General features: G+C 39.6%; 1 protein-coding gene across 1 annotated transcript in view; it reads left to right on the top strand.

Annotated features, from left to right (window-relative positions):
• LOC129096402 (calcium/calmodulin-dependent protein kinase type II delta 2 chain) overlaps positions 1-16,659 on the top strand; it is a 38,655-nt gene extending 21,996 nt beyond the window's left edge. The window contains exons 5-20 of the mRNA XM_054605177.1: positions 405-470; positions 1,157-1,229; positions 2,882-2,984; positions 3,133-3,216; positions 3,428-3,522; positions 4,561-4,683; positions 5,041-5,124; positions 5,417-5,459; positions 6,433-6,473; positions 7,267-7,326; positions 8,828-8,872; positions 9,277-9,325; positions 11,012-11,087; positions 11,185-11,279; positions 13,765-13,993; positions 15,100-16,659. Coding sequence (XP_054461152.1) covers positions 405-470; positions 1,157-1,229; positions 2,882-2,984; positions 3,133-3,216; positions 3,428-3,522; positions 4,561-4,683; positions 5,041-5,124; positions 5,417-5,459; positions 6,433-6,473; positions 7,267-7,326; positions 8,828-8,872; positions 9,277-9,325; positions 11,012-11,087; positions 11,185-11,279; positions 13,765-13,993; positions 15,100-15,103 — 1,270 coding nt within the window. The 3' untranslated portion in view covers positions 15,104-16,659. The remainder of the gene's footprint in view (positions 1-404; positions 471-1,156; positions 1,230-2,881; positions 2,985-3,132; positions 3,217-3,427; positions 3,523-4,560; positions 4,684-5,040; positions 5,125-5,416; positions 5,460-6,432; positions 6,474-7,266; positions 7,327-8,827; positions 8,873-9,276; positions 9,326-11,011; positions 11,088-11,184; positions 11,280-13,764; positions 13,994-15,099) is intronic.
• Positions 16,660-19,218: the final 2,559 nt, after the last annotated feature.

Genomic DNA, 19,218 nt, shown 5'->3' with positions numbered 1-19,218 from the left:
AGTTTGGATAGCTAATGCTTCACACCAGTTACAGCTAGAGGTCACCATCTAATCTCTGCATAAGAGATAGTTGGTGTGATGCTACCTGTTTTAATTTAGTTCTGCATTAATCTCTGCTACATCTAGGCTATGGTTCTTATAAAGAGCTAGTGTTATATGCTCCTGACCTATATAACTTTCCTGCATGTGTGTGTGTGTGGTGTATGGGCCTAAGGGTGTGTTTGTAGAAAAGCTCTTTAGGAAATTCTGTGCACATAAGAACCTTGATAAGATATACACACATGTAATGACTTAATGGTGTGCGAAAGGATGTCTATAAACACAAGAAAGTATTGTTTCGGTCATCGATACAGAGAGATAGAAAAACGTTCACTTTGACGTGCACAATCTCTGACTCTCCACAGGGTGACAGGAGGAGAGCTGTTTGAAGACATCGTAGCCAGGGAGTACTACAGTGAGGCTGATGCAAGGTAACGCACACACACACACACACACACACACACACACACACACACACACACACACACACACACACACACACACACACACACACACACACACACACACACACACACACACACACACACAAACACGCAGCTGAGCTCAGCAGCCATAATGAATCTCTGTCTGTTTCTGGTGTGGGTATGTGCTATATTTGTGTTTTTCACATATGGTCTTCTCAGAGGTGTGATACAGCTGCCTTGTCTCCAAAGCATCTCTAAGAGTTATTTATAAAAGTGATTAATGACATATAGCCTGCGGTATTAATCATCATACAGAGCCTAACCTACACTGCCAGCTTTGTGTTGAATTACTTCCTCCCTGGAGAGAGAGAGAGAGAGAGAGAGGAGAGTGTGAGAGAGAGTTATCTTGTCATGGTAACTGTATTGTTTGGTTTTATACATTATATCTTGTGAAAAATGACTTACCTTCATAGGACTTAATGTCACCCGTCAAGAGAGCAGCATCGCACATAAGAAGCCTAATGAGAGGAGCATGTGATACATTGTTAACGGGCGCTGTTTCCTCTTGTCTTCCCACACGATTAATTTCCCCTCATCTTCTCTCCTCTGTCCTTTCTTCCTTTCCTGTTCTGCCTCTCCTTCCGCTTGTTCTCTCTAAATTCTGTGCCTGTTCCCCGCTCTCCCGCCCTCAGCCACTGCATACAGCAGATCCTCGAGAGCGTCCAACACTGCCACGTTAATGGGATCGTCCACAGGGATCTGAAGGTTTGTATGACCGCAGCCACGGCCGCAGACATGTGCAGTATTGACTCTGTACGACAGATGGCAACGTTCAAAAAGGCCTTATCCTTTGCATCCACACACTTCTTTTTTTTCACAATCTGTTTGACTAGATTAAACTGAAATCAATGATTATCTTCTGATAGTAGAGCAAACATATAATCAGAAAGTTTTATTTTTTTTGTCACCTTATTCCTTTCTTCCTTGTAGAATCCATAAAAAGCTTTGAACAATTAATAGAATATGACCTTGACCTAACTTATAAAAATTGGCTGCATTTCTGGGGTGCAGAATCAGACTCAAACAAACCAAACTGCAGAGGCGGAGGAGGCTTGGCTCCTACATTGTTACAGCAGGATCTGGTTGAGTCGATGTTCTGAGCTTAATTACCCCTCCTGCCAATGTCAGGAATAAGTATCCTCCTCTAACACTTCCCCTGATGTTCAGGCAGCGTGCTAGCATCTCTATGTGCGTATGATTGTGTAGCAATCCGAGTGTAGCGCCATGGTGACGGGGAATTGGAGCAATCACAAGCCAGAACCTGAGGAGTGATCATCATTTGCATAATTATGTAAAAATTATGTTGAGATGTGAAAGATTTCAGAGGTCATGAATATTCCAATGATAGTCAGTATTCTCATAACATCCCAGGAGCGATTTTATGTGGAGGCAAAAAGGGGGATGTTGTAAAGAGAGCTCCCTTGAATATGTTCAAATGTGAACATGAAACTGTACCGGGAGAAAGAAAAATTTTTAGAATAACCGTGATGGTTTATGAGATTTGAGAGGAGATGTCCTTTTCAGAGGGGATGCTTCATAATTGGGAAGATATATTCATCACTATGGAGATGATTATTTAGATGTTGTCCAGTTGTCAGTTAGTGTCCTGTTGAATCATATTTCTGCCTTTAACTGACTGCTCACAGGCCGTCTGTGTTTAGAGTCTCTAAATGTTAAGAAATGTATTATTCATTAGAGCACATTGTCTAACTGGCCTCAGGTTAGCAAAGACCTTTCTGCACCTGTGTCTGTGTCTGTGTGTGTGTGTGTGTGTGTGTGTGTGTGTGTGTGTGTGTGTGTGTGTGTGTGTGTGTGTGTGTGTTTGAGGGTGTTAGTGCTTGTGTGCTCGCATATATTTGTGATTGTGTTAAACTGTGTCAGTGTGTGGCGTGCGTTTGTCGTTACCCACATGTGGCCGAGTCACTGGTTTTTACACCCACGTCCCCCGTCACACCACACCTCCCCTCCTGTATCCTTCTCCCCGCTGTGTGCACTTTGTTCCCACTCAAGGATTTTAACAGCGGATTGGTTGTCATTGTGGACGAGCACACAGTGTCTGCTACCAATGAACTCTCTCAGAATCCATGAGACCTGGGGAGCAAGTCCACAGCAAAAAATGTCCTTTGTCACGTAGAGATTTGGTCCTGTGCACATGTATTGTGTTTCTCTGTCATTTGTGTGGCAGAAAGGGAGTTGCCTCAGACACGGATTTAAGAGCAGTTTAGCATTGTTGACCCCTAATAGTGTGGATTAGGATTTGGTTTGGCTAACCTGGTTTTAGATCTGTGTCTGTGGGCGGCTTGTTCCCAGAGCGTGTGACCTCTCACCTCTAACCTGTTTGACTCCGCCCCCCCCAGCCTGAGAACCTTCTATTGGCCAGTAAGCTGAAGGGGGCGGCGGTCAAGTTGGCTGACTTTGGGCTGGCTATCGAGGTGCAGGGGGACCAGCAGGCATGGTTTGGTGAGTATTCATCCATCCATTTTACAACCTGAATCAGTTGGTCAATCAAGCAACCAACCAATCAGTCGATCAATCGATCGCTCTTTTAGTTAGTCCACTCCTGCCTACCCTTCCACATCTTCTCCCTCCCTCCATATCACTCTTCCAGGTTTTGCCGGCACCCCGGGCTACTTGTCTCCAGAGGTTCTGAGGAAAGACCCATATGGGAAGCCAGTTGACATGTGGGCCTGTGGTAAATACCATTCAAAGTCTGTCACTGCAACTGTTTGAATATATACTTAAGCTAAAGCCTAATGAAGAGTGTTCTGCACCAACACTGAAGCCTCATGTTGTTTCAAGCGTTTTATAGTAGGGAATGATGTATTTTTTTTTCAGCAATCATTACTATGGTTTATTTGTCATTTCTGTTCACGTGCTGGATTTTCCATGTCTCTTCCTTGCAGGTGTGATTTTATACATCCTGCTGGTGGGCTACCCTCCCTTCTGGGATGAGGACCAGCACCGCCTTTACCAACAAATCAAAGCTGGGGCCTATGATGTAAGCGCACGCACGCATACAGTACAAACTAAGGTTGTCCGTTAAAAATAAAATAAAATCAAGTTTCAAAGATGAAATTTGTTTGAATTAACGAAGCCAATCCTAACAGGCAATTTAGGATTTGTTGTCATGGTGACATCACTGTAAACTGGTAGATACTGAATTATAACTACTTTTGGGACGTAGGTAAAGCAACAGTAACATCGTTACTTGTTCCACTTTTAATCTCCATCTCAACATTTATTAAATTTGTTGGACACAAATGTAATAAATCACCACATATCATCATATCACTCACACTTTAACCATGACTAAAACAACAGGCAAAGTGCACCATGGCATGTTATGTAGTGCCCTGTATTTATTAAATGAAAAAAAAATGAAACAATATATATTGATGTACTCAGCATGAATTAAAATATGCGAAATATTTCAATAAACCGAAGAAGGTGATCTACCAAAGAAATCTTCACAAAATAAATCCTCTCTTACATTACTGTAACGAAGTGGCATTTTTAAACGTCGGCAAACGGCCTTATCTTTATCCACGATTTTGCCATGTGTGGTGTCAAATCCAAAATGCTTCATCGCGTTGCTTCTCACATGGTTCGATATCATGACTATTGTTCATTATGGCTTGCTCGTTTCCTCTACTGTGAATTTAATATTTAAGAAAGTAAAAGCAAATTTTTTTCTCATCTGAATCTGCTACAATCAAACAACTGAAATTTTAAAAATCGTCTCTGTGTACCTTGCAGAGAAAATCACATATTAACCGTATTTGTTGCAAATATATAATTAAATAAAAAAAATGTATTCACATATGAACTCTACTTTGGGTTCTCTCTTTTCCTCAGAGGATGGTTGTGTCACTCATTATCTGTATGTTCACTTATGTTTTTCACTTTTTTTTGTTCTTCCTATCCTTTACTTTACTAAAAAAAGATCATCTGAGAAGTCTTTCTTATGTTCCCATTAGCTTTGTATCTGTATGCCTTTTCTTGAGTGCTTTTGACACTCTTTTTGTTTTTCTGACAGTTCCCATCCCCAGAGTGGGACACTGTAACTCCTGAGGCCAAAGATCTGATCAACAAGATGCTAACCATCAACCCCAGTAAACGCATCACTGCCGCAGAGGCCCTCAAACATCCCTGGATCTGCGTATGTGGCACACACACACACACACACACACACACACACACACACACACACACACACACACACACACACACACACACACACACACACACACACACACACACACACACACACACCACAGACATGCAAAAATAAAACTCATATGCAGACACAGAAGACACAAAAAATAAAGAGCCACACACTGATACTTAGAAAATGTTATAGGTAACAGAATGCCTCAGTAGCATCAATCGTGCCATCAGATCCAACTTTTGAGAACACACATAGTCACATTGCCCACACTAGCACATGCTTACATTCCTCCCATCCATTGTTTCCATTCTCCCTTAATCCTCAAATCCTCTCATCCTCTTCCTGCAGCAACGGTCCACCGTAGCCTCCATGATGCACAGGCAGGAAACGGTGGAGTGCCTGAAGAAATTCAACGCCAGGAGGAAACTCAAGGTGAGACGTCTGCCAATCCTTCATGGTTCTATTTATACAGAACAATCCATCCAGCCATCTCTCCTTCACAACTCTAGACTTAACAGGGTTACTTAGAAATGGTGACTTTGTTCCCTAAAACCTTGAAGTTGCCCTTTTGATGTGATCCTCTTTCTTGCTGTGACCTTCTAATCAATCTGCCTATTTCTGTCTCTTCCTTCCTTCCTTCCTTCCTTCCTTCCTTTCTTTCTTTCTTTCTTTCTTTCTTTCTTTCTTCCGTCATCATTACTTCCCTCTTTTTCCATCACTGCAGGGAGCCATTTTGACCACTTTGCTGGTCACAAGAAACTTCTCAGGTATGTCTTCTCTCAGCCTAGTGTCCAGGACCTGGGTTACCCAAACATATCTTATTAACTAAAAGCAATTATGATAAAATAAAAAAGGAGGCTTGAAATACTTCTCAGCCTTAAATATTGGTGGTAGTTTGGTTAGGTTCGCTATGAAAAATGTATCTTCTAGTCATGAGGAAAACAGATCAGAGGCACTACAAAGAAGGTAAATTAGTGCATTCAATCTTCAACTTTTTGATAGAATAGTTGCCTTTTAAAACATTTTTTGAATGCCTTTGGTCTGTTTTTCTGTAAAACAAAGGCAAACAGAGCCATCTCTCTTTATTTCTCCATACCTTTTTGCATGCACTTTTTTTTTTACCCTATCTCTATTTTCTCACACTCTTACTAGCCTGCTTCTCTCTTCATTCCACAATAAAATGCATTAGTGCATTTGTATCTCTTATTATTCATCATTTTCTTCCTTTTTCAAATTCCTTTCCTTCTTTTGTTTGGATTGTGGTATCCGTTTGAGGTAAGATTTTTTGGGAATGACGGAAATATGCTGGTTCCTTTTGATGTATTAAACTTTGTTAATCTTATAAGAGCCAAGCACTTCATCGTCATGCATAAGTGCTTGGCTCTTATAAGATCTTATAAGTGGTGGGATTGTATGTGTGGGTGATTGTGGTTAAGTGCATGTCAATTTGTTTGGGTCTGTTTGAGATAGAGGGAGAAATATCTCAAACAGACCCCCCCCCCCCCCCAGCCCTTCACGTGAGAATCAGTTTGAGAATCAGTTTGTAGTAAGAGAAAACCTTGCAAAAATGAACTCTGAGCATCTGTTGCATTGCATTATGGGTCTTGCTGTTGGATTTTGCACCTGGAGTTTGAAGATAAGCACAGTTGACTGATATGCTTGCTTGCATGTTAGCGTAGCCTCGGGACTCTGTTTGAGAACTCCCGCGCTGAAGTGTTGTCTCTTTCTGTCCTTCTACAGCAGCCAAGAGTTTGCTCAACAAGAAGGCAGACGGCGTTAAGGTGAGTTGCTTTGCACCGTGTTGAAAAAATGCTTTGTTACTTGCATTAGTTTGCTGGAACGTTCAGTGTCTGAGGGGCCTTCTGGATGATTATCATGCATTGTGCACTTAACAACATCATCATTAAGTCACTCCAAGCAGTGGACAATGGTTGTTATTTCTTAGCTTGATCTCACAGCTCCTTCTATAGATGGTCAGACGAGTACATGTCTACATTCATATGGATAGAAAGTTTAAACTTGGTGGAGGGTCTATTAACATTTTACTATTGGTCAGTCATTGAACAAACGTTTTCTTAACTGTAACTACCTATCGGACCCGATGGGTTTACGAAATAGTAGATTTAAACTCCTGATCTCTCCCATGTTGTTGCTAAAATCCTCCTTGGTCTTGATAAAACCCTTTGGATTTCACAAACATAAGCAGTTTCATTATGACTTATTTTAATATTTGTTCCCTTCAGCACAGCCTAGATTAACTGACCTCTTCTGCTTCTGTTAAAACTGGAGCTTTCCTCAAAACATCCACCTTCCTGACTAAGTGCACTTCATAAAACACACAGATTCCATAAAGAGGTCTTGGTTGGTAACAATGTAGCACTCAGTAAGATCACAGCAGTTGAGATGATCTCTTTGGAGTGGACCGTAGCCAGAGTTTGTGTGTGTGTGTGTGTGTGTGTGTGTGTGTGTGTGTGTGTGTGTGTGTGTGTGTGTGTGTGTGTGTGTGTGTGTGTGTGTGTGTGTGTCTGAAAAGTGTGCACGTGTGTCATGTCCCTTTTACACTGCCCCCTGCAGGTCAACAACAAAGCCAACACAGTGACCAGTCCCAAAGACACTGGCCCTGCCCCCGCGCTGGTATAAACACGAAACCTCTCCCACACCCACACCTTCATCTTCGCAAAAAAACTCCTAACCCCTCCTCACCTCACAAACCCCCGCTGAGGAGGTACAGGTTCACCCTTTCACGTTCGGCTCAGATCATTTCCTGTTTGATCTCAGCCTTGCTCCGTGTGATTTAAATTCCTAACCAGGTGTGTAGGAATAGAGAAACGTGTGAAAAGCGGATGTCTAGCTCAACTGTAGGCTATCCCTGAATGACATAATGCGTAAAAGCTTTTGTCGCCGCGCAGCATGTCCCAGCTCCCAACATATTCGATGAAAAATAAACTATTCATAATTGAGATTGATGTGCTGACTCATTCATCTGAATTAGTATAGCATGCATGGGGCATACAGAGCTTGGCCAGTTTAATATTGCTGGATCTGTATATTGTTAATATTGTCAATAAGCCTTTACACACACGTTTGGATTTGACTAGCGATAATTAAAATCATTTTAAACGTAGTTAAGGGCAACCTCTACCTCAACCCACCCGCCCTTTTCTCTCCTTGCCCCCTTTTCCTCTGCAAGAACCCCCTCCTCCCTCCTCCTTCTTTACAAACCTACACCATGCATGTGCTCCCATCATGTCACACAATGCACTTGATTGTAGAGTAGCACGGATGTGTTATTCGGGCCTAGTTTTCCTGTGCATGGCTGGAGTGAGAGGATGTCGCCTCCTTAGGTTCATTATGATACTACCCCCCCCTACACACAAGTGATTTGGCTGTCATTCATTGGCTCGCGCATGGTGTGTGCTGCCTGGCTGTCTGCGTCAGGCCACATGACTGTTGCTCTGCATGATGTCAAAGGCTTTCTGTCCCACCCATTCGCTGTTGAGACGATTACGCATGAACACAGGCACATGGCATCTCTCTCTCTCTTTCTCTCTCCGTCATCACGTACCCTAACACACACACACACACACACACACACACACACACACACACACACACACACACACACACACACACACACACACACACAGACAGATGCAGGCTGCAGATGTTATAATCTAGTGTAATCCGGGTGAGTGATTAGAAGGGCTGATCTGGTCATCAGGATCGATTCCACAAAAGCCCAGACATCGGACTGCCGAGGCGGGGCACTGTAGTGGGGTGATGGAAAGCAGACCCAGAGAAGTAACTGAGCAACGATCTCATGCAGGATGGGAGATAGAAGTATTAAAGGGAAAAAAACAAGTGGGCACGGGCAATTAAAGAAGGGTTTATTTTGACAGATGCATTGTGATAAATAGATGTAAAGATAGATAGATAGATAGATAGATAGATAGATAGATAGATAGATAGATAGATAGATAGATAGATAGATAGATAGATAGATAGATAGATAGATAGATAGATGCTAAAAATACACACAAATACATTTCCATAAACAGTTTCTGTGCCATCATACCTTTCCTGTCCCTCTATAGTTATTTCTTCCCACAAGTTCTCTGTCGTCTGCTCTCTTTAGGAACCACAGACAACCGTGATCCACAATCCAGTAGATGGAAATAAGGTATTGCAATTTATAATAATTGTCAGTGTTGGTTGTATTTAATGATATTGAAGCTGTTTGCTCCTGTATGTCAGGCCTTTTTATTCTCCAATTTCATTTAGTAAGAATAGTGTCTCCTTCCACCAGCTGTAAAAAAAAAAAAAAGCTCTTATATTGTAGTGTTATATAATCAACTCGTAATAAATGATGTTCATCGGGGCATCCCGTTGGCCTATAGGGGTTTAAGACCATAACCATGTAATCTGGTTTAAGCCCAGCCGGGGACTTTTGTTGCATGTCGTCTCTCCTCTCTCGTCCCTTGTGTCCTGTTAGCTATTTATGATTAACATAACATAAATTGTACTGTATCTTTGGCGAAACATTTATTACATATACAAACGCTGTAAGTTGTCTTTCTTTGTCAGGAGTCCATTGAGAGTGCCAACACCACCATAGAGGATGAGGACGTAAAAGGTAGGAACCTTGTGCTTTTGTGTCTCAACGTTTCATGTCAGACTGTTCCCTCCTGGTTTTTTTCCTCGTTCAGTTTTGCGACGCAGTCCTAACCGAAGATGAGGTTACACCTCATTTTATTAAAACAAGATAAAGTCCATGAAGACCATCTAAAGGATCACTGCTTAACTTGCAAACAGTAGCTGGACACATTTATAATAAATACAATATTTATTCAGCTGAAACCCCTCGTTTGGCTGTCAACTCCTCTCACAAAATGCAGCCTGCCCTATTCTTTTTCTGTCCTGTCCTCCCTCACATCCTTGAGTTTCTCCCATCTGTTGTCTGATAAAAAAAACACTGCACTGATTTTTTTTTTGCATACCTTTTTATGTTTTTCTTATTACTAAATGTCTGTTTTTCTACTTTTTTCTTCCCCTTCTTATGTTCTGTTGACAATATCGATGTTTTTCATAATTCCTCTCCTGCTTTTGCCCATACACACACACACACACACACACACACACACACACACACACACACACACACACACACACACACACACACACACACACACACACACACATACCCTTATCTTTGTTTCATCCCCCACCCAACACACACAAACACGTGCCACCCAATCACACACACACACACCCATGCCACCGCTGACAGCCCTTCGTCTGGGCAGCTTAGTGAGCGGTATCTTGAGCTCTAAGAGCCGTTCCTCACAGATGTCTGACTCGAGACTGACTCCCACCTCCTCAGTTCAGAGTAAGTCCCTCTGCAGTAGAGGGGGGAGGGAGCCCTGTTTTTGTTCCCCATCACTGTTATCACTGGAGGAAAGTGATCTCCCTGTGTAAATGTCTCAAATCCTGATGTTCCTGATGTTCAAATAATTGTCTTGGCTTACTGTAGGCGAGTGGGTGTTTGATACAGTTTATGGTTTTAGATTATTTGTCCTATCAATGCACCAGTCCCTTCTCCATGGAGATAAAACATCTGTTTTTGATCCTTTTAATATTCTGCTCCCTCCATCCGATGTATTCCTCTGTATTTGCATTGGGAGTAGATGCTCTTCCTGCTGTGTGTTTGTGTGTGTAGACACAGATGCTCTTCTCACTCCTCTCTTTGCCCTTTGTTCTGACTTACCCAAACATTGACGCACACAGTAAAATGCTGATTGTATACACACTCATGTACACACACAGTGTTGCAGCTTATGGCTGTGAAAGGAGTGGAGCTCCGGAGATTACAGATCTATATATTTCTTTACTATTTTACATGTCTTTTTTTCGTATAAATTAAGTGATTTTTTTAATATCCCCCAGCCTGCACCAATAACCATAAAGGTAATTGTAGCAAACACTTGCATCTGAGCATTGGTCTGTCTTTGTGTATTTTGCGCTTTGTCGGGTGAAAGGAATCGTGTCATCTTGCATTTTGCTGCCTGATATCACTATTAGCCATGGGAGGCTTTCTTGTCGTTTTGATACTTAGATATGAAATAACAAACTTTTTGTGAAATGCTTTTCTTGAGCGCCTTCCATCACTAATAACCTTGAAATCCTGCAGACTAGAACCCATTAGAAGCTTATTTGATGTCCCAATTTTTCCTTATCTGCACTTTGCCTGAAAAGAAATCACAACTATCGACTTTAACATCCGTTTGTGCAGTTGATGATGTTCTGTGATCTTGTGTTGTAGCTCGCAAACAGGAAATTATCAAAGTCACTGAGCAGTTGATTGAGTCTATCAACAATGGAGACTTTGACGCCTATGCGTAAGTTTCTTTCTCTCTGCATTCGCACTGTAACATCTAATGGTTTTTGCTAAATCGTCTATGCTAATTCTATATTCTTTTTGTTTTTGTATAACAGGAAGATATGTGATCCTGGTCTAACTTCCTTTGAGCCCGAGGCCCTGGGCAACCTGGTGGAAGGACATGACTTCCATCGCTTTTACTTTGAGAACGGTAAAACATTAATCATGACTTGTGTGTAGTCTGAACCTGTCTCATTTTATAAAGTAGATTAATAACTGAGCTCAGAGTGCTGACAAACGCATCCAGTTCAGAGGGAAGAAGTCATGGTGTTAATTTGTGCTACTGTTGCCCAGAGCAGTTTTAGATTTCCTGTAATTGCGGTTCTGCGGTTGCTCCAAAATGTGCAGGTAGCCAGCTCCGTATCCAAACTAGACGCTGAGAAAGATAATTTGGCTGGTAATAAGCAACAGTGTGTTATCCATTCACATCCATTTGTATTTACTATTTTCCAGCTGCTCTGGAGATTTAAAACAAGATATATTATTAATAATCTCGCTTGCTTACATTTGCATGAAGTGCTGAATGATCTAATGCAACTGTTGTTTGTTCTGAAGCACAGACAAATAGTTCTTCTCAGTGAGAAGAACTATTTGTTGCACAATGTGATGCCTTGGTTAAACAGTTACACTGCAACTATGTAAACCAAAAATGCACGCACTACATTAATTCATGGCAAAATAAAATATAACATACTATCACAAGCCAGCACGTGTAATAAAATCAAACAGTTTTTTAGGTGTGGTTTTTATTCCCCACAATGCAGCATAATGAGCCATTTAGCAACAGCTGCCAGTTCCCAGTTGATGGGAAGGGGAACTCCCTGAGATTACCTAGTGCTCCCGGCAGACCACATGATACATGACAATAAAAACATGACAATAAAAACATGACAATAAAAACCTGTGCAATGCATTACACTGTGCAATAATAGTTAAAATAGTTAAAATAGTTTTTTCTGTCTGTAAATATAATATTTCAGTTATTGTTGTTTTTCTACTGTTTCTTACTGCTTATTTATAATACTTGTTTTTTTAATTTATCTTTATTTTTATCTTGTCTTTCCTCTACTATGTGTCTTGTGTGCACTTTACTCTATGCTGCTGTAAGCCTGCAAATTTCCCCGCTGCGGGACTAATAAAGGATTATCTTATCTTATCTTAGTGGGCAGGTGAGGTAGAGCCAGACCTGGAAAAAAACCCATGATGGACAGAGAAAGACAGAATACCTAACCTTCTTCACAGAATCTGTTTCGTTGCCTCATATTCAGTCGTAGGGCCTAAACAATACAGAACACAAAACATTGTATTGATATTAATATTTTGAGAATAAGTAAAGTTCTCCAACACAGTGAAAGTGGTTTTGAGCATGTTGCTTGTATGTAAGAGAGTGTATATAGTAGATAAGTGGGTATTGGAAGCAAAATTGTTTGTTCTATATCAATATTGAGTCCTATCGGTTTACAGTTCATGTTTGCTGGTGCACTACAAGGGCATGGCTGTGCACGGACTAACCTTGGAGCAAAAAAGAAAAAAATCACTAATGAATGGCTGCTATAAATGGCAGAATGTCCTCAGTCAGGGTAAAAATAGTTCAGATAAACCAGATATGTCCTAGAAACCTCAATCACTTGGTGAGCCTATGCTTGTCCACTACCTTACATCAACATATGGAGACTGTTACCTGCTCATGTTGTCATATCAGTCAGTATAGTGTGTGAAATATCTTTGTAGTGCTCTATTGTTTTGCTGCAGTTTAATACAGACTCAGTGCGCAATATAGGCCCACACTTTTCATGGATGTAAGCCAAGGTAATACAAAAGGCTATACACACTTTGCACACACATTACCAAGGATAATATTGTTGAAAATAAGGTCACTCACACAACTACACAACCAGCCAACAACTATGCCCCGTGACGAAATCCACACGGAACAGTTGCCCACTAGAACACGCACACTTGTGATGCTGTACGAGCTTTCACCTAACGAATAGCAGGTCTCTCGCAATTCAGTCACAGCAAACTTTAGAGAAACATAGCTTACGTTATAAAAGAACGGACCACAAGCATTGGACTTTGCTCTCTCTGGCTGTATTTTCATGGCTTGATGCGCACTGAGCCCGTTTTTTTAACCGAGTCGAACCATGATGTCGATGCAATAAAATAAATCAACTGCTTTTCAGGATGTACAGGGTAACATTAGGTTTTTTAAATAAGTAACATTTGCATGGCCGACCATTTGCAGCAGCACCACCCATGGAAGAAGGCCTCACCAGAAAGAGGGAAGACCGCGACAACATTTTTATTCATTCATATTGAGGAATACGTGTTTTTGCAGTTTGAGAGTGAGCTTTTCAAAGACATTTTGAACATCATCATAATTACAAGTGAGAAAAAAAAATCCAGAGACTACCAAAATGTTTTGCTGTTGAGGCTTTCATGGGCGCCCAAGTGTCAATCAAGCCCTGTTCTTTTATACAGAGGTATGGTCAGTGTTTTGTGTTTGAAAAGTCATGCAGCTTTTTTCCTGAAGTTATCCAAACCCAAGTGACAGGATGATATCCATTTTCTTTATTTAGTATGTGTTACTAAGTGACATTTGCTCCCTGTTATCAGCCGTTTTGTCTCCCTTCCAGCCCTGTCCAAAGGGAACAAGCCAGTGCACACCATCCTCTTGAACCCACATGTGCACCTAATTGGGGAAAATGCAGCGTGCATTGCCTATATTCGACTGACCCAGTACATGGATGTCAGCGGCATGCCGCGCACCATGCAGTCCGAGGAGACCCGTGTGTGGCACCGTCGCGACGGCAAGTGGCAGAACATCCACTTCCACCGTTCGGGCTCGCCCAGCATCCCCTCCCAGTAAGTAAGAAACACACAGTAGAGAGATTGAATGAAGAGGAACTAAAATAGGAGCTGAAATTTTCGCTGATCTCAAGTGGTTACAATTCTCACCTTGCTCCAGGATGTGGTCAGTACATTGTGACTTTACTGTTGCGTGTGGTTACAGGTGCAAAGGAGCACACTTCTGACCACACCCACCCACATCCATCAATTAGTGGTCAAAGGTGCCACAGATTTTAAACTTTCAACTGGAGAGGGCAGCAAAATAATGTTTTTCTGCTTGGTGTTTAAAGGAATACTTCACTCTTAAAATGACCATTTGTATATCAATTATTCACTCCGCATTACCTTGAATTGTTAAAAAACGTTTCTCTTGCATGCCTCCAAGGTGAACGGAGAAATCCTTGATGATTTGAAGTAAATGTAGGCCACTCTAACAGCGAAAGCTATATCAAAACATCCGTCTATAAACTCTGAAAAATTATGGCAGTTGGTAATCCTAGTTTTGTTTTTTCTAGTCATACACTCACTGCTTCCCACACATGCATGTTTATCCAAAATCTTACTATTTAAAACACTTTACTATCGTCTCATGCACAGACTCGCATCCCACCTGCACAAGCAGCGTGGGAAGAGTTTTTCTTCCATTTAGGCCCTGTACACCCATGCAGGCGGAGTTATGCAGAGAATTACATGAGCTCACAAAACTTGAACAAAATATGAATCATAGAGGTGTGAGATGATCCGCCTTAACCTTTGCAAGAACAGTGACTAGAGAGTGAGCCAGATGTCAGCAAAGCAAAGTCTGTACACACCTACACATGCCTGAATAGAGGATTTAATTAGCCAAAATAATTGAAAACGCATCGGTGGGTAGACCATAAATTGTGTCAGGGTTATTCCCATTGAGTAATATCAGTGAGCAAGTAGCACAGTGGTATTGTGCTTGGGCCTTTTGATGTTTTTTATTGGACCAGCGCTGGTCCTGCTTTCATGCTATTACATGATTATTGTCTGTGAAAAAGTGTCCATTATTATTTTTTTACACAGTAAACATTGTCATTACTCTGTGTGTCCAGTCAGTTTACATTCACATATATGCTTCTCTCTCTCTCTTTTTGCAGTTAATGGAATATCAACATGTGGTCAATAAAAAAAATGTCTCTAGTAGGGCAGCCGACTAGCCAACCCCCATGACTGCCCTCCGACCTTTGATCCTTCTTTAAGGACATGACATTGCAGGATACAAGTATTAATACATTTTACTGTTATGGCATTTTATTAATGGACATCATTCGAAACCACCACCGGGTGGCTGCACACTGTATTTGGACATTATGAAACGAGCATATTGACATTTTTTTTTGTTTGTTTTTTAAGATGTTTTGGTATGCATTTTAAATATAAAATAGAGATGTTTTAAAATCTACTACTGTAACCTCTCCCAAAAATTAGTTCTGTATTTTTATGTGTGTTTATGTGTGTGCAATACAGAAACATTTGGAAGATCAGGATGTTAAAATTGAGCTTGCTTTAGTTCTGGTGATGTATATATACATTGTGATTGTTGATAAAAAAACAAACATTGAAATTGCTATTCTTGCTATCAGAGGAATTAAGAGTTTACGTAAAATCCAGTTTATGAGCTACATTTATGTTTGCTATGAGCTAAGTCATTACTGTTTAAATTGTCAGATTTCAATCTATAATACTAATTTAAATGTAAAGAAAAGCAGAGCAGCTTACCCTTTGCAACGAGATATGTTTGCCTTTATATCAGTGAAATAAGAATTAAGAGAATGTAGCATATATGTAATATATGAAAATTCAAGACTATTGTGTAGTGCATGGGGGGGGAATATTGTAAGTAAGATCATATGAATCTATAATATCTTCTGTTTGATTTGTGAATCACTGACTTGTTTGTTTGCATTTGTTATTGTTGTGCATCAGTCCCGTCCCAAATGTTTTTATGTCCTCCAGTATCATAGAACTGTTGTAAAAACAATAACACAGTTATGGTTAACATCCAGCGTAAATATCAAAACCTCATATCTGAGAGGAGGAAAAACAAACTCCTGGTTGCTGAAGCACCCATTACATTTTGTATAAAAATGAGAAGAAAGCAAACGCATTTTTCATAATGTTTGTACTTGTATTGTATGACTGTATGTATAGGGTTTGTTATTTTACTCTTCGTCATTTCCAGTGTGTTACTTAGCCAATTGCACAGAGAAGGTGGAGATGGTGAAGATGGCTCAAAGGCACTAAAGTCTCCACTGTCAGTGTAAACCTGAAGGTTGGGCTAATAAGTCTGGAAGAGTCATAAAAGCATCGGACTGAAGAACATTGCAGTCAGACAAGAGGATGGTAAGACAGCAGGAAAGGAGTCAAAAGAAAGCTGGACTGTAATAAATGTTGGGATGTCTTCCTTGACGTTCAGTGCTTCTACCAGCCGGTGGCCTCCTTGCCACTGTAGGACAATGCCAGTGTCTTCTTCATCCTTACTGTTTGCTCTTTTCAATTGGTAGGTCTCTTCTTTTGTAAGGGGAAAATATGATAAACATTTCTTTTGACGAAACATATGATGTCAATGCGATGCACCACTCCTTATATGGTGTGAACCCGTTGCCAGCACGGCAATGGATGGCTTAACATGTTTAAGAAATTAATAAATCAGCTTAAAGGTGTGATAATGAATGACCTTCAACTTGTTCTGTGTTTTGTACTAAGTAAAAGGAATAATATACAGAATTTACTTTTGTTTTTTTCCCTGCCAATCTACTGCTCAAACTCCAGTCTAATAGGTGGCGGTAATGCACCTAAAGTGATATTATTGTATGACGAAAAAAGTAGGTAAAAAATTCATAGCATAATATTTAAAAAAGAACATATCATAGTATAGTATTTTGAAAGAGTCAAAAATGTTATAGGTTAGGTTGTTAAAAAAAGGAATTAAAAGGCAAGGTATGGTATGTCGAAAATGTAAAAATAATAGTATCTCAAAATATATCATAATAAATTCATGATATAGCATGTCGAAAAATGATAATGGCAAAAAAAAAATGAAAAGCAAAGAATAGTATATCAAAGAATATCATCGTAAATATGTTCAAAAAGTCATAAAAAGGCAAAGTGTGTCATGTCAAAAAAGTCATAGTAAACTATGATGAAAATAAAATAATAAAATGGTATTGGATGGAAAAATTTATTTTGGAAAAAGGAGTCTTGTACTATGTTCTAAAAAGTAATTAATTTAATTAACTAATTAAAAGGCAAGTTATATTCTTTCAAATAATGTCATGAAAAAGTTATCATATAGTACGGGTAAAGGCATTAAAAAGCAATAGTATAGTATGTCGCAAAAAACCATGTTAAAAAATCGAAAAAAAGATTTTTAAAAAAAAGGTATAAAAAAGTAATAGTAAAGGATGTGAAAAAAATATGAAAAAAGTCATAGTATAGTTTGTCTTAAAAAGTAAAAAGAATTATAGTATCTCGAAAAAAATGAAAAAGTCAATCGAAAAGTAGGTCAAAAAAACATATAGTTCAGTATGTCACAAAATGTCATACATTTCTCATAGTTTATTATGTTGAAAAAACGAATAGTATAATATATATGGTCCTGGTATAAAATGTCTTGAAGAAATCATAGTAAAGAATGTTTTAAAAAGTCTTCAAAAAGTCATAGCATAGTAAGTCGAAAAGAGACACAAAAAAGTGTAGCATAGAAAGTTGAAAAAAGTCAAAGTATAGTATTTTGAAAAAAAACTTGTAGTATAGTATGTTCAAAAAAGTCACATGAAACTCATAGTGTAGAAAGTTTAAAGAAGGCCATAGTAAAGTATGTTAAAAACAGTCATAAAAATGTCATAGTATTGTATGTCTAAAAATGTCATAGTATATTATGTCGAAAAAACTCATAGTATAGTATGTATGTTTCTATCTGATAACTAAACATCCGGTCTTCCCAGGTCACATCATAAACTACTTGGGTCAAGGGAGCAGGAACCACACTACGTATCTTGCAATTATTCCATGTATCTCTGTATAACACTGTATAGGTCTTTAGAATATTCAATAACTCCAATCAAAGTATTTCCCATTTGATTTCAGGATAATACGTCTATATCCCGTAGTTCTAGAGTGGAAAACGGAGTTAAAATCATTTTCAGATATTTCAAATCAGACTCATCATGTGACCATACTGCCCTCCAGTGGTCAATTGGTGATAACACATGTCTGACCTGCATAACCTCTGTTAAATTCTGTATATTAAGTGTATGTAACTGAAATTTCATTTCTGTATCCATACAAGTGTGTAAGGTTTATTAAGCTCATAGTGAAGAAAAGTATGTAGGTTGTTTGTTTAAAATGTTAGATTAGTTAAGTTACCAAACCAGAACACACCGAAAGCTCCCGTTATTTTATTTTAGAACAGCCGTTTTTGTCAGTACTTTTTCTCTTCAACTACTTTTAAGCATCTTATAATTATTCCTTTTAAGCAAGCCTTTATTTTGTTTTAGTGTACGTCTGTTGACCCCGTTAGATATCAACTTTAATTATTATCGTTTGAGACTGCTAGGACCGCTGAAGCAACCGCTGAGAAACCATCGTTCCTGAGAGCCCTCAAATCGGCATCCCTCCTGAGAGCCCTCAAATCGGCATCCCTCCTGAGAGCCCTCAAATTGGCGTCCCTCCGAACAGGGATGCGAGCCGACTCAGAGAACCGCCGAAACAGCTGGCTGAACCCCTGCAAAGTCATCTGGACACCGCTACTCACAGTAGGAACAATCAACTTCAATATGATCCAGGGTTGGTGTCGGGTATATAAAAGCTCTGAGAAATAATAATTTGGATTGACCGGGTAGGGTAGGGATAGGAGAAAGAGGAGACCTCAACTTTTCTTCACTATCTGATATGATATTGCCTGTTTATTTGAAATCAATTCATTCCTGATTTGTATTCTTGTTTAATTATTAATCTTGTCATCTGTTCATTTAATCCTTTTAGAAATAAATTACTAATTTATCACCAAGTCGTGGTCTGTCATATTGATTCAAAGTGGGAACTATAAGGTCACTGAAATCAGGATTTACGCCTGAGATATTGAGACTGGATAATTTGTTGCCAAATTATTGATTGTATTTTTTATTATTTTCTCCTATTTAGGAGTGGTGCCCCGCAATTTTTAACGTGAGCAATATTTTAATTTTAACATAGTTATTAATAACCCCTACATA

This window comes from Anoplopoma fimbria, chromosome 9, assembly GCF_027596085.1.
Source record: "Anoplopoma fimbria isolate UVic2021 breed Golden Eagle Sablefish chromosome 9, Afim_UVic_2022, whole genome shotgun sequence".
Lineage (NCBI taxonomy): Eukaryota > Metazoa > Chordata > Actinopteri > Perciformes > Anoplopomatidae > Anoplopoma > Anoplopoma fimbria.
This window is presented reverse-complemented; position numbering and strand designations above follow the sequence as displayed.